The following is a 14,863-nucleotide window of genomic DNA, read 5'->3' on the forward strand; positions in this document are numbered from 1 at the left end:
TAAACTCAAACCTTCCTAATCTTTTGTTTTTTGTGGGGCCTAAGCCGCAACACTCACACACACTAAGTACTGAGAAGTGAAGAACACTAAGAGCAGTTGACATGCTGGAGATTCAAACCCTCCCGCCATTCTCCGCCATGTTAACAGCTCTCACTCATCTCACCTAGCATAGTCAAACCAGCCAGTCCGATTTTTAAAACTAAATGAGTTTATCTATGTTTATCACCATACTAATAATAACTTTGGAAATTTTCCACAGGATCTCATGCCAAAATTAGCATGTGATGTTGTTGATCTTGATTTACAATACAATGAACAGCAGGATGAGGTTGATGTCTGACTCTAAGGAAATGCATTGTTGAGAATGAACAATAATGGTATACACAACATGCAGCTGTAACAAGTCTTGGATAGTGATTCAAATGTGTTTTTAAGAAGGGAAATGATTTTTTGACACAAAATTTGTCGGTTGACATTGTATAGAAGACATCCGAGCGAGCATATATTGTATTCAGTGTTGACACACAGTGTCAGAATAATTTGTCCGAATAACACTGCTCTAAGAGAAATATAGTCATTAAGTCGTAAATGTCATTCATATATTTTCTTTCTTTAAATGTTGATTGTGTGATTTTCTTTCTAACTTCCAAATTGTGATAGGCGTTCGATTGAAATGTTAAAATAATGGTTTTGAAATTGAAACAAAGTCTGAGTGATTGATGAAACTAATTCTACCAAAGTTATTGATGATATTACCCGACATTTATATGTAGTTAACCAAATTATCAAACAATTCACTTGCTATATATAGTATAATAGTACTTCACAAATGGTTCATCAACTACTCTTGATCTCATCATCAAATGGTAAGTACCATAATGATATTATTCCAAAACCGATGACAGTCACTCGCATCCATACTACCTAAATTTGAATGGAGAAAGCGTACATACATCCGAACCTATGTAGCACCAACACTTCAGATTGAATGAGTATCTGGTGTCTGAAACTGATACATATGGTTACATTAAATAACTTATGTTTTCTCAAATTACTAGTGGCGATGCGTCAGAGTCAATCTCTGGCTTGTGCCTGTGTCAGTGCTTCACATAACAAAACATACTATTTTAGGATAAAGCAGGTCTTGCGTTCATCCTTCATCATGTTCCAAATGCACACCTAGAAAGAATCATCAAAACTAATGTTTTATTCACTTTGTTTTAAATTTACTCTATGTTTTGATTGTCATTATTCTCCTCGAGTTCATTCAGCATTGTTGGCACCACCGTTGTTCCCTCTTCTGCTTGCTGTCGTGTTCTTCAATATCTGCAAAAATACCAATCACATACTATTAGACGAACTGGAATCCGAAAATTTGGCCGTGCATAATAAAAGGTTCAATAAAATGGTTTGGTATGTGGACATATGAGAAATTTTGTATTGATGGTTACAAACCATAGATAAGATACCAATGATTATTCAGTTCTATTCCTTTCTAAAGCAAATATTATAGAGAACTCAAGACAACAATAAATAAGACATAATGATGATGTTACTTTAAAAAACAATAACATCATGATGGTGAATGGTGATGATGATTTAGAAGAAATGTAAACTCAATGATGTAATCGAATGTGCAAAATTGACATACTTGTCTCAGCATTTGATTCTCATTTTGCAAAGTGGAAAGTTTTTCTTTAAGCTCTGAATTCTTCTTCTCTAAGTCATTGACTCTTGTTTCCAAGTCACTCAAGTATGCCTTTTTCCTCTCCCTTGCTTGCTGAGCTGAAACTCTGTTCCTCAGTAGCCTATTACCATTTTTATACGCCACCAATGAAACAAATTACAAAAAATACTATGAATCAATCACAGGAAAAAGGAGTTAGAGTTTATGGATTATGCAATCAAAGTTTACATACATACCTCTTTAGTCGTTTGCTTTCTTTGTCGGCTGGGCTTCTTCCTCTCTTCTTTTGACCCTCTCCAGCCCCCTGAGCACGTTCAGGACCTGCAGTAGAACCGGTGCCTTTACGAGAAGCTGAGGTTCCGGCAGATTCACCTCCCATCTCTGGCACTCTTCTGATCTCCTCGTCACTCTCAAGACCTACATTATGCCAAAGTCACTAAAAGTTCAAACCCCAGTAAAATATCTAGGTCAATCAAGATTACCGTTTTATCTAGCTTCTCAACTAACACGAATTAGTGGTTGCTTCATAGGGATTCTTTGTATTAATAGTTTTTTTTTTTCCGGTTTGTGTGGACAATACTCTCTTATTCCCTGTATATTGCTAGGCATATCTTATGCCTCTTGATCAATATATTTCTTTCTCTTTTGCAGTTTAAACAAAAAACACAAATTAGGTTCCTGATTTACTGAAAACCCTTACAAGTGTTTATAGGTGCTTACGGAGAAGTTATATGAGTGAGTTCCTACATGCATAAGCTTATTTCAAGTCATGAAAGAAGCTACTTGTTAAAACTTAAAACACTCGCAAATATCGTAAGATCATTCCAACTTTTCTTTTCCAACTAGTGTTTGTTCAAAAGCTTACCAAAACCGGCTCCTAATTTAGACATTAAAAAAGGATCTTACATAATTTATTTAGTTTTAATGCACATAATATAGCATTTTAAAGGAATTGAAAAGGTCTAAAACTCGTACAATATCTGTGATAAAATGATATTTTCACACATGAGTATTCATTCTAAGTTCTAACCATGAAACAAGCCAACTGCGTACCTGGTTGCTTTTGATCAACATAGGGTCGTGAGTGAACATTTTCGGATTGACCCAAAGGACCTGATGTAGTTTGCACAGATTGAGTATCAGAAGTAGCACCTAAAATCTCACCAGACATCTGAACATAAAAAGGTACAATTAGTATATAAATGCAAAATTATTTCATGCAATATATTCCATATATTGGACACAGATAATACTAATTAACACAAATTAAGAACAAAAGAAAGTTTATCTTAACATCTTATAAAGTTGTTCCTTTCAACTTCACTGCTCAAAATTGAAGACAACTGAACATGATTTAAAAGTAAATAAGAAAATTGTCGAACTAGAAATTATACTTTCATAAATTTCTTGAGAGAATGTAAATTTGAATTGTAAGTGTGCTAAGTTAAACAATTACATATGGATCGATATCTAGTCAATCTAAACAAATGATATATACATAATTGCATACTTGAAAAGTTGAAATAATACACTGTTATACATAGCAAATCACAACCTTAAAAGTGAAGAAGTAGGTTAAGACAATCCCCGATGTTTTCATGATTTTCAAACTTCACTCAAATTGTGAATTTATAAGTTCACACATTTTTTTGCAGGTATACTAGTGAACTAACCGAATTCGAGAGTCCAAAAACAGATTAATAAATAAATTACCAGCTGTCCATTTACGAGATGGGGATTTTGTAATTGAGAATCATGTCCGGAAGATGAAGAGAGGTCCGCATCTTCGTCCCATTGCCATCCTGTCTTAGAATTATTTCCTTGACCATACTTGACCTCATTCCTCAGATCATCTTCATCGTCGTCTCCCTTCACTCGAGGACCTTCTGAAATCCATATTCATCTTGATCATGGCAAATTCTGATGATAGGAACAGATGAAAACTAAAATACCATGTGATCACAAGCTAACCTTTGTGAATTTTGTATTTAGTCTTGCATTGTAGACATGATTGGCCGTTTTTTCGCTCGTATTCATAACAAGGATGACAAAGTGGGAAAGGACACTCATGGCAAGCAACAAAGACATCGCCAGTTGCTGTTAATCCAACAGTATCGCCACATATTTGACAGATTTGACCATTCAAATTCTTTAAGGGTTTAGACTGCAAAATATAGTAATTATACAAGTTATTGAAATTACACGGCACAATTAAGCATATCCAGTAAAATTTCTCACAAGATAGATAATTAAAACAACAAAAAACGGCACGAACAAGTTAGATACTAATAGATATCATTTTTCAAGATGTCTTCCGAAATTAGCAATTAAATGTAATAGGATCTGAGAAACAAACCACAATACAATCACAGTTCTACCTAATGTCAATTTTACCGAACCACATGTTTACAATCTTCGAATCAGACGACTTTTTGCCTCAAAACCGATGCAAACAGAACCGCAAACACCCCTACCAAACAAACTTCTAAATTCTCATCTAATACCTATAAATTCAAATCCTCATATTAATTGAAATTAATCATTTTTAAACATCAGAAAGCACATAATTCACATCCTAAACACCATATTAAGATAAACATCAGTTCAAATAACCAATAGTAAATGATTAGTGCATACATCAACAATCAAATTTTTCAACATCCAACAAAATCATAATCCCTGCAGACATTTCAAACAAAAAATACAACAAAGCTTAGTCAAATGAAGCAAGAAAAAAAAAAAACAAACCAATCTTATGAAAAGACTAAAAATTGAAAACTTCCATAACCCATTTCTATTAAAAGCATAAAAATTCAAACTTTAGAACAAAATTCACAAACCCAGAAAAGAAAAACAACTCATAATTGAAAATACTATGAAATTAATTGCTTTTTTTGTAAGAAACACCAACCCCAGAAGCTGAACCATTTCTAACACGAACAAGTTCGCTTCTTTCATGTGACCCAGTTGCTATTCCTTCCATGTTCATCCAAATCTTAAGCCAGCTCAAACTCTTCTTACACTTTTTTTTTCTTTCTTCAAGTTGTTGTTCCCGCTACCATGTTGAGGTTCTATGTGAAGTTATGACCGTTGGATTGTTTAGAATCTGATGGCTTAGAAGTGATGACCGTGGAACAATGTGAACCATGTGGAATATGAGTAATCAAAGGTTAATGTCTGAGATCGTGGATGAGTTTGGACCGTTTGATTAGTTTTGAAATCGGACGGATGATAATTGGGAGTATGGGAAATTGGAATGGGGACCATTTTGTGAGCTGTGTGCAAGTGCATGGCTGGACTGGATGAAATGTTTCACCCTTTCTCGATGGTTCTTTGATTAAAGCAAAGAGATAAATGCTACCACTACTGTACCAACCAGTGTGTTACATGGATTGAGTTATGTAACTATAACGGTCTTTGGTAAAAAATAGCAGATAGTCGATAAGATAGTTTATAACGGGTAAAACTATAACGAATGGTTTATAATGGACAGCTGATCTATCTACTCGGCAATTCAACTGGGGTATTATACTCGGATATGGATTGACTTATGTAAGTACAACGGTCTTTGATAAAAAATAGCGAACAATTGATAAGATAGTTTATAACGGATGAAGCTATAGCGAATAGTTTATCGGTTAGCTTTTAGCTTCTAGTTGATTGAATTTGTAGTAATTGGTAAAACTAGCGGTTGAATTAGCTTATAAGTATTAAATGACATAAAAAAGATATGATTAATTAATATTTAATTTTTTTCAAAGTAAAATAGAGGTGAAATCAGATTTCTAATTTAAAAGATGTTAAATCTGATTTTTAGTATAAGCGGGGCGGGTTCGGGGACGAGTTCGGGGTGGGTATCAATGTACTCATTATCCGCCCCAAATCAATCTTTTGAAATCGGGGAAACCCAAACTCAAACCCAGTCAACTCGGGTTTTCCCCGTCAAAGCGGGTATGAATTTTATTGTCATGCCTAGTCTCCCTCCTTCACTATTATTCATTCAGAAATCACTCAACAATAGTGATACTCAAGAGAGAGTTAGGAGAACTCTAAGGAGGAGAAAAGGAGGCCAAGGAACTCTGAGGCAATAAGGTTCCTTCCTTTTATTGTTTTTGTAATTTATTTTTCCTAGGTTAGGTCGAGTAGATGAACTCCCTTATGAATGTTTGAGACATGTAACCCTGGTTCGATAAAGTTTATGCTCAATTGTTATTACGTTATTTTCTATATTTGTCTTAGCTATAATTATTCATTCTTAATATTGATCACATTAAGTGAATGAACTTAGAGGGAATTAGTTGATCATGTGACAACAGAATTAATAGACCAGACCAAAAAGACATTTCATCCTACTAATATGAGATCATTAAATTCAGTATCTGACGATATGGGGGCAGGATTAAGAATAACACGTAGTTAAATTTTGCACTGCTACTAGGAAACCGAGCTGACGTAAAGAACTTGTTAAATTATGAACTTCTAAAGGTTATGACGTACTTTAAGGAAACTGAACCCGTTAAAGGTAATGATACGAAATAACGGAGGCTATAGCTAGGGAAGCTTAATTGGTTCGACCTAGACAGATTGCAATAGAAGTGAGATAGTAACATCAGGCTTACTTTAATAAAAAATAATCCGATAACTTATAAATAATAACAAGGTATTAGTATAACGCCACTTACCAAGTAGAAATAAGGGAGGGATTCGAAACACTTAACCGCACAAAGCATGTGCCACACACACACACCTTTTCTTTAATATCTTGTCTTTACTTTATTGTCATTTACTTTTAATGCAAAACTCTCTCCAAACAAACAAAGTGAATGCAAAATATTTATTTTCTAAATTCCTAAGTAAAACTAGTAATTTTGGCACAATCCCTGTGGAGAACGATAACTTATCATTTTATTAATTGATTGTGATTTTGTGCACTTGCAGAGTCACTATCAACACATTTCCATAAAATTTATAAAAATTTACTATTTAAGGTGTTTAAAGAGTACTCCAAAACCACTAGTTAGTATTTTCCTTAAATTAATTATTACTGTATATTGAATCTTGAATATCATTAATTGTTGATTATAGGTTTGGGATTAATATGGGGATGAATTTAACTTGAGTAATCAATTAGCATAGGAACCAAAATTACAATAGCTTTAACTTTTTCAATGTGTTATGTGTAATTGTGTACCTTAACAACTCTCACTATTGAAATTGATGGTGGGCAAAATATAAGGGTCGACGAATTGTAGGAAAAAATAAGATAATGAAATGATTTTTTTTAAGTAGTTTATTGGCTAAAAAATCCACCTTAAAGATAAATAAGTGGAGTGTCCCGGATTCGAATCCGGACTTCTGCATATATAGTGCGATGTCCCTACCAACTGAGTTAAACTCACAGAAATAATAAAATAACATTTTTAACATCTTAATTAACATCTAAACAAGTGTGTCAAAATAAATTAACAGCTAAACAAGAAAAAAGCATTTTTTTAAACATATTTCAGAATTCAAAATAAAAATTAAAATAAGAATGTCAAGTCAAATACAAAATTTGTCATTTCTGTATATTAACATTGTTTATGTCAATATTGTTAATAGAAATTAACGGTAGAGATTAATTTTAATGTTTTATGTACTAATATTTAACGAAATATTTTAGATGAAGCAAAACTAATTTTGAAATATTTGGAGGGACTAAAATTAAATTTAATCTTTTTATTAAAGTTATATTAGATTTTTAGTAGGCTGAATGAAATGTTGCACCTTTTCTCTAGGTTTTGAAATGTGCCAATTTTTTTATTTAATTTTATATATTTCAGAAAGTAATTTTCAAACAAACTATTTTAAAACATAACTTCTAGAATATATCAATTTATGTTGGTTTTAAAATTGTCATATTTTCACTTTGGTCTCAAACTAAGAGTGTTTCACTTAAAGATAAATAAAAATAAGTATTTTTATTTATTTTGTATTTTTTTATATCATATATTATTATGAGAATATGATAGATGGTGAGAGTCCCTGAACATGCCAACTTTATTGGTATATCAAATGATCATTTGATTCCTGATATTCTCTTAACTTAGCAAAATAAAAAAATTAAAAAAAAATATTTTTAGCGGGAGGGAGTTGTAATTAACACCCATAAAAAAACTCACAGCTTCTTTACTAGTCCGAAATCCTCTCTAAATAAAATTACTATTTATCTTTAGTTAAATTTTTATTAAAATGAAAAGAAAAGTTTTTTTTTTAATGTTATTCTCCGTTAAGTAGTCTAGTGGTTAAACTTGTGGTGCGGATGACTGGAAAGTAAATAACTGGAAGCGTGTAGTCACTGAACTAAGGAATTATCTGCAATATTGCGCAATTCTCCCAGAGTTCAACCGATTCTTCACGATGATACACATGCCGAGACTATCAATACACGAAAATATCAATAATATTTAGGTAGGTAATTCGGCACTCAGTGAAATTATTTTTTTAATTTTGTTTACAAGAAAGGCATACCCAAAGCCATGAAAGTAAGTCATCTTATTCTGTTAAAAAAGATAGGCCGGACCACTAATTGCCCGCTTATATATATATATATATATATATATATAGAACAATTGTTAAAAAATAAGTTAGATAGAATTAATGCAGGCCCGTCCCCTATGGGGGTGCAGAGCCAGGGGCGACATCGGGCCTTAATTTTAGGGACCTCAACTCAAACTTTTGAGCTCCTATAATAATAGTTATGAATTGTTAATGTTTATAAAATATCTTATGTACTCAATATATTAATTTTGAGGCCTTATAATAATAGTTATATATTATCGATGTTTGTAAAATATCATATGTTTAGGTGACCTAGACTCTTACCTTAGACCAATTTATTATTGATATTTCATATGTTACTTATAATTTAAATATAAGATGATTTTTTTTAAAAAAAATTAACATTTTTTATTAGGAGTCTATTTTTAATATTTAAACTGAGCCTTCAAATAGTCAGGACCGGCCCTGAATTAATGTATAGTGAAAAGAAAATAATTGAATGATTAGATGTTATACCATTTTGAAAAAATAACGAGTGGTATTCAATATTGTGAAATGTGTTAGCATGTGTGGTATTCTTTGAAAACAAAGAAAATTGGCCCACTTAATTGTTATATGAAATGTTGCATAAAGCAAATTAATGGTGATTACTTGTCGAATGAAATATTTGCTATTGATTACTCACATGGATGTTAATTAATTATGCAAGAAATATAATTGATTAGTCAGATTTATTAACCGGAGGACATAATTATAATCACAATTGGTTTACATGTCATAGTGGTAGAAAGACTTTATTTATACCAAGTGTTCCGGGTTTGATTCCCATGACATGATATACATATTTCTATTTTTTTTTAATAATATAGCTATTGAAAAAATTCTCTCCAAAACTGCAAAGCAAATTAGGGTTAACCTAGTTACATATTACAAAGATTGATAATTTTTGAGTGCACGAGACATGCACAGACAGTGCAAAGCAACATTTATACACTCAACCAAGAAAAATAAAATCTCTTCCATAAAAAACTATGACATAAAAGCTAATAGGTCTTCAAAATTCTTAGAGATATGGATTCAACTTCTAAGAACTCACATAGTGATTGCCCATTATTTCATCTGAAGATACACACACAACAAGAGCTGCTGACTCTAGGAATTCTTTTGGATATGAATAATGAAGGAAATTTTGGATTGGTCATAACTTAATTCATAAATAACTAAATTCATAAAAGGCACATCATCCTTACATTCTTGGACTGGAAGAATGGGTTATTGGAATGCATGCTTCTTGTTGGAAAGCACAAGTTTAATTGGACAAACTAAAGGATGTATCTCTTGTTTGTTGGGCTTAATTTTGACATTGTCAAAGGATTTTGATTCTACTTCTACTTACATCATTGCCCCTATTATTCAGAGTTAGACAGCAAGATAAATAAAGTCTGGCCAAATTTTTTTTTGATTTTCCTACGGTGTTTGTCTCGTCTTGGTACGGTGTTTGTTTTTGTTCAGATTTGCAAGTTTATTTCGATCCCAACTCAGTGCAGATTCAATAATTTTAGCATCATCAACGTTGTAGATCCAGATACATGATTATTTTGGACATTTGAAGTTTGTCATCTCAATTGTAGGCTTTGTCTTAGAGATTAGGCCGTTTTATGTTATTAACTCGGATGTTGTGAATCTGTTTGCAGATTATCCTTATTAGTTTTTAACGAAATTAAATTTGTAATGATTTCGATCGATGTATTCTCTGTGAATTTGAATGAATGAATTTCTTTGTTTTTGAGTAAAAAAAAATGTTGACTTCACACATTTCTATAAAATTCATTAAAATTTACACTATTTAAGGTGCGTAAAGAGTACTCCTAAGAGCATCTCCAATAAGGATATCTAAGAGAGTTTCATAAACTAATGATACAGTTAGAGCTGTCAAAACGGGCTAGCCCGAATGGGCCGGCCTGCCAAGCCCGATTTTTTCCCGGGCTCAGGCCTTGAAAATCCTAACCCGAATTATTTACGGGCTTTTTAGCCCGGCCCAATAAAGCCCGATTAAAATATGGGCTAGCCCGAATGGGTCGTGGTCGGCCCGCAAGCCCGAAAAAATTAAAATTAAAAATAAATATTTTTTTTGTTGAATAAATTAAAATAAATATAAATAATTTGTTTTGGATGATTTGAACTTATTTTGTAATAAAAATTATAAAACACCGTCCGCTACTTAGCGGGTGAGTAAAAATAGGACACCTAAGAAACTCGTAGGTAGCGGATGAGTAAAAATAGGACACTGATTTTGGTAGCCTGTTTTTTATCCGGGCTTTTTAGCCCGTCCGACGAAGACCGAACGGGCCGGCCCAAAATCGGTTGGGCCGCCCGTTTTGACAGCTCTAGATGCAGTACCTTAACTTTTTTATCATTGGAGTTCCATGACGTGGCATAGAGGGTATCAAAATTGACGATACCGGTACCTGAAATAAGATACCAGTATCATCAATTTAATGCTATTATTATTTTAATTTTTGGTATAAACCCAATTTAACAGCTTCCATATATGTAAAAACATTACTTTTTGTCATTAATGTACGATACTCAAAAAGTGGTATCACCATTGAAATAAAATATGTATGAGTTGTATAAATATTACATGACATTACAGGAACCACTTATTAGTAATGTATGATACCCAAAGTGGTATCACCATTGGAGATTCTCTAAAGCACTAATTAGTATTTTCCTAAATTAATTATTATATTGAATCTTGATCATTAATTGAAGATTATAGGTTTGGGATTAATACGGGGATGAATTTAACTTGAGTAATCAATTAGCATAGGAACATTATGGACCATATTGAAGAAATTTGATTTTCTAATTATGAAATTATTTGTTTAAATAATTACCGTATCACCATTTTTTCAATAATTACCAAACAGATTATTTAATTTATTAAATATTATACTATTTCTGTATAAAATTAATTGTTTATGCTATATTTTTATTTATAGAAATTTTGTATGTTTTGGAATTTATTTAAAACAATTCCTTAAAAAAATCGTCCAAGAATTCCTTAAAAAACTAATTCCTTAAAATTAATAAAAATTAACTAGATAATACACACGTTGAATTTTTGTTGTTGTTGTTGTAATACACATGTTAAATGAAAAACATATAAAAAAGTTGTTACCAAAAATAAAATAAAATAAAATATAAATAAGTAACTAACAATGCCTTAGTGGTCAGAAACAAACCACAAATATTATTAAATAAATGATGACATTTTATTCGTCTGTTGCTGTTCTTCTTGTATTTCTTTGGTGCTTTTGTGAGGTATCTTTGACTGAGACTCAAAACCATGGTTTCACGGTGGAACTAATACATCCCAATTCTCCAAAATCACCAATCTACAATATCATGGAATCTGAATTGGAACGAGTTTCAAAGGTAATGCAACATTCAATGAATCGTATCCATTATCTTAATCATGCTTTATTTGTGTCGTCTCCAAATAAAAACATGCCTGAAAGCACTATAACACCGTTTATGGGTTTAGGTTATATGATGAATTATTCAATCGGTACTCCACCTGTTCAACTTTATGGGGCTATAGATACGGGCAGTGACTTGATTTGGTTTCAATGCAAGCCGTGTAGTAAACAATGTTTCAACCAAACATCACCAATGTTTGACCCTTTAAAATCTTCAACCTATAAAACTATTCCTTGCTCTTCCCCCACATGCAAATACCTACAACAAAAAGGTAATTATTGCTCTTCCAACAAAAAAGATAATTGCGAATTTGATATTGTTTACGATGATAAGTCAGATTCAAAAGGAGATCTTAGTGTTGAAACTCTTACTTTAAACTCTAATGATCGCTCTACTATCTCGTTCCCGAGAATTGTAATAGGATGTGCACACAAAAATAATTTGCAAGTAGATGGGATTGTCTCTGGTATAATTGGCCTTGGACGTGCACGTTTGTCATTGATATCTCAATTGGGTTCTTCAATTGGTGGAAAATTTTCGTATTGTTTCGTTCCTTATTTTTCAAAATTACCTCACAGCTCTAGTAAATTATATTTTGGAAATAGAGCAACAGTTTCGGGTCCAGGTACAGTCTCAACTCCCTTATTACAAAGTTTCAAAGGTGGTTTATTTTTAGACAATTTTTACATCACAAATTTGGAAGCATTTAGTGTGGGAAATGAGATTATAAAATTGGAGCAGTCCATATTTGGATTTGGTAAAGGAAATACTGTTATTGATTCAGGATCAACATTAACTAGTTTGCCAAAAGATGTTTATTCTAAGTTGGAATATGCAGTTTCAAGCATGGTTAAATTAGAGCGTGTTAAGGATCCTACTAAGCAATTAAGCCTTTGCTACAAAACTCCTTTTGAAAAGAAGTTGGAGGTTCCTATTATAACTGCACATTTTAGTGGCGCAGATGTAAAACTAAATGCTCTTAACACCTTTTATCAAACAGATCATGAGGTTTGGTGCTTCGCATTTGTCACAGGAGCACAGTTTCCTCGAGGTGTCATCTTCGGCAATGTAGCACAACAAAACTTTTTAGTTGGATTTGATCTCCAAAAAAATATTATTTCTTTTAAGCCTGCAGATTGCATCGAGCAATAAATATATATGTGCTTCAATTTGCTGTTTATTAATTAATTAATTACTGTAATAAAAGTAAGTTTTGTACTATGCTGATAAAAACTAATCTTGAGAGAACTGTATTACATTGAATTTCCGGTTCATTAAGTTTATTTATAAACTAATCTTGTTGTGTTTGATTCATTAGAAATGTTTGTTTTTTTGGGACAAATGATGAGAAATGTTTTGATTTGGTGTTTATTGAGAGAAAGAAAAATTATAGTTTGGGATTAGATCCTTCCTTAGTATTGGCAATATAGCCTGTGGTGGGCTTACGTTAGGTCCAGAGTAGTAGTGAACCTGCACTGCACCCTCCCTCAAGTTTCAGAAATTACACGTATCTACCTTCCAATACTTTATGCACTTTGCACCCCCTCAATAGTATGCCTACACCAATTCTCCTCGCACCCTCTCACATGTAAATAACAATGTATCAATTGCACCAATTGCTTTTTAAATTGGTCTATTTCTTTTTAGAATTAAATAAGTTTTTGGTACCTATATAAATATTTGAATTTTGTTTTCAGTCGCTATAAAATTTTTCAGTAATTTTTAGTCCTCAATATTTTCTGTCACAACTTTTGATCCTTACTTTTAACCAAACTCTTGTGTATTTTTACAATTTTGAATATTTTTTTGTTTTCATGTTTATAATATTATAAGAATCTCTCCCATAAAAATTTAGAATTTTTTAACATAAGATGAATTATTTATGACTTTTTATGTGCAAAAAACTAAAAAATTCATATTTCATTTATTTTTATTAAAAAATATTTAAAATTTTGCAAGAGATCAATTCAAATTTAAAAGTTTAAATGATATGCACGAGTTGATTGAAAAGTAGGGACCAAAAATATGACAGAAAATACTTTAGGGACAAAAAATTAGTGAAATATTATATAAAGACTAAAAACGAAATTCGAAATATTTATAGAACAAAAATATACTTAACCCTTCTTTTTATAGAAACCAATCTATGTTATCATTTCTATATATATTATATACTAGCAAGCAGAAAGACATGAGACATCTTCAGTCATGAGTCGGCTCTGCAAGTGCACAGAATCGCTAACAAGTAATAAAGTGATAAGTTTATCGTTCTCCACAGGGATTGTGACAAGGTTACTAGTTTCGCTTAGGAATAGGTTAGTTGCCTTCGCTTTGGGTACTTAAAAGGGTATTTTGCGGGTACTTTAGGCTTTTTCAGCATACTCATCGCACCCATCGTGGCCACGATGGAGTGCAAATTCGCCTAATCGTGGCCGCGATGGATCCTATCGTGGTGCGATGGAAGATTTGTTCCAAATTTTCTGCTTATTTTTCACATCCTTATCGCGCCACGACGACAGCTCATCGTGCCACGATGATAAAAGATTTCAGCAGATTTTCTTCAATTTTATCCTCCTCTTCTAGTCCAAGAATGATGACCAACGGTTAGAGGTGGGAATAGGCTAGGCCGAGCTAGGCTTTGCCAAGCCTGAGCCTGGCCTGTCAAAAAATCGAAGGTCTGAGCCTGGCCTGTGGCCTATCATAGGCTTAAATTCTAGGCCTGAGCCTGGCCTTTTGAAAGTCTGATGTGGCCTGTTAGCCTGTTTAAAAGCCTATTTCATATGAACATATTTAAATAAATAATTATATTTATTTTGAAATATACTTATGAACTAATAAAATAATGTTCCATTTGATATTTTAGAGAATTTGACTATATATGTCATCATATTTCAATTCTAGTTTATAATAATACATTTATATATGTTAAAAACTAATGTAGATTAATAAACTTAAATTACTTAAAAAGTTAATAGATTTATAATTTAATCAAAGTATAAATTTTAATATATAAATAATAATCGTAATAAAAATATTATTCATGTTAACTTAAATAGGCCGGCCTAGTAGGCCTCAAAGGCTTTTTTAATGGCCTGCGGCCTGGCCTTTTTAGCTAAATAGGCTTATAAAAAAGCATTGGCCTGCTCTATT

The 14,863-nt window shown here is 32.2% G+C and overlaps 2 protein-coding genes across 3 annotated transcripts; one reads left to right on the forward strand and one right to left on the reverse strand.

Annotated features, from left to right (window-relative positions):
- Positions 1-782: 782 nt before the first annotated feature.
- Positions 783-4,823, reverse strand: LOC123917301 (cellulose synthase A catalytic subunit 1 [UDP-forming]-like). Of its 2 annotated transcripts, none has more exons than XM_045968991.1 (7): positions 4,599-4,823; positions 3,659-3,851; positions 3,401-3,573; positions 2,741-2,858; positions 1,924-2,104; positions 1,652-1,808; positions 783-1,326 (listed from the first exon to the last, which is right to left on the reverse strand). In XM_045968991.1, exons 1-7 carry the CDS (start codon positions 4,674-4,676, stop codon positions 1,264-1,266), a joined length of 963 nt encoding a protein of 320 aa, XP_045824947.1. In that variant the 5' UTR covers positions 4,677-4,823; the 3' UTR covers positions 783-1,263. The 2 variants fall into 2 exon arrangements, with proteins under 2 accessions (XP_045824947.1, XP_045824946.1); XM_045968990.1 differs by having other exon boundaries at positions 3,401-3,570; positions 4,599-4,760.
- A 6,653-nt stretch (positions 4,824-11,476) lies between these two features.
- Positions 11,477-12,945, forward strand: LOC123917303 (aspartic proteinase CDR1-like). Its single transcript, XM_045968992.1, has one exon. The coding sequence runs from the start codon at positions 11,495-11,497 to the stop codon at positions 12,863-12,865; it is 1,371 nt and encodes a 456-aa protein (XP_045824948.1). The 5' UTR covers positions 11,477-11,494; the 3' UTR covers positions 12,866-12,945.
- Positions 12,946-14,863: the final 1,918 nt, after the last annotated feature.

The sequence above is a fragment of the Trifolium pratense genome, linkage group LG3 (assembly GCF_020283565.1).
Source record: "Trifolium pratense cultivar HEN17-A07 linkage group LG3, ARS_RC_1.1, whole genome shotgun sequence".
Classification (NCBI taxonomy): Eukaryota; Viridiplantae; Streptophyta; class Magnoliopsida; order Fabales; family Fabaceae; genus Trifolium; species Trifolium pratense.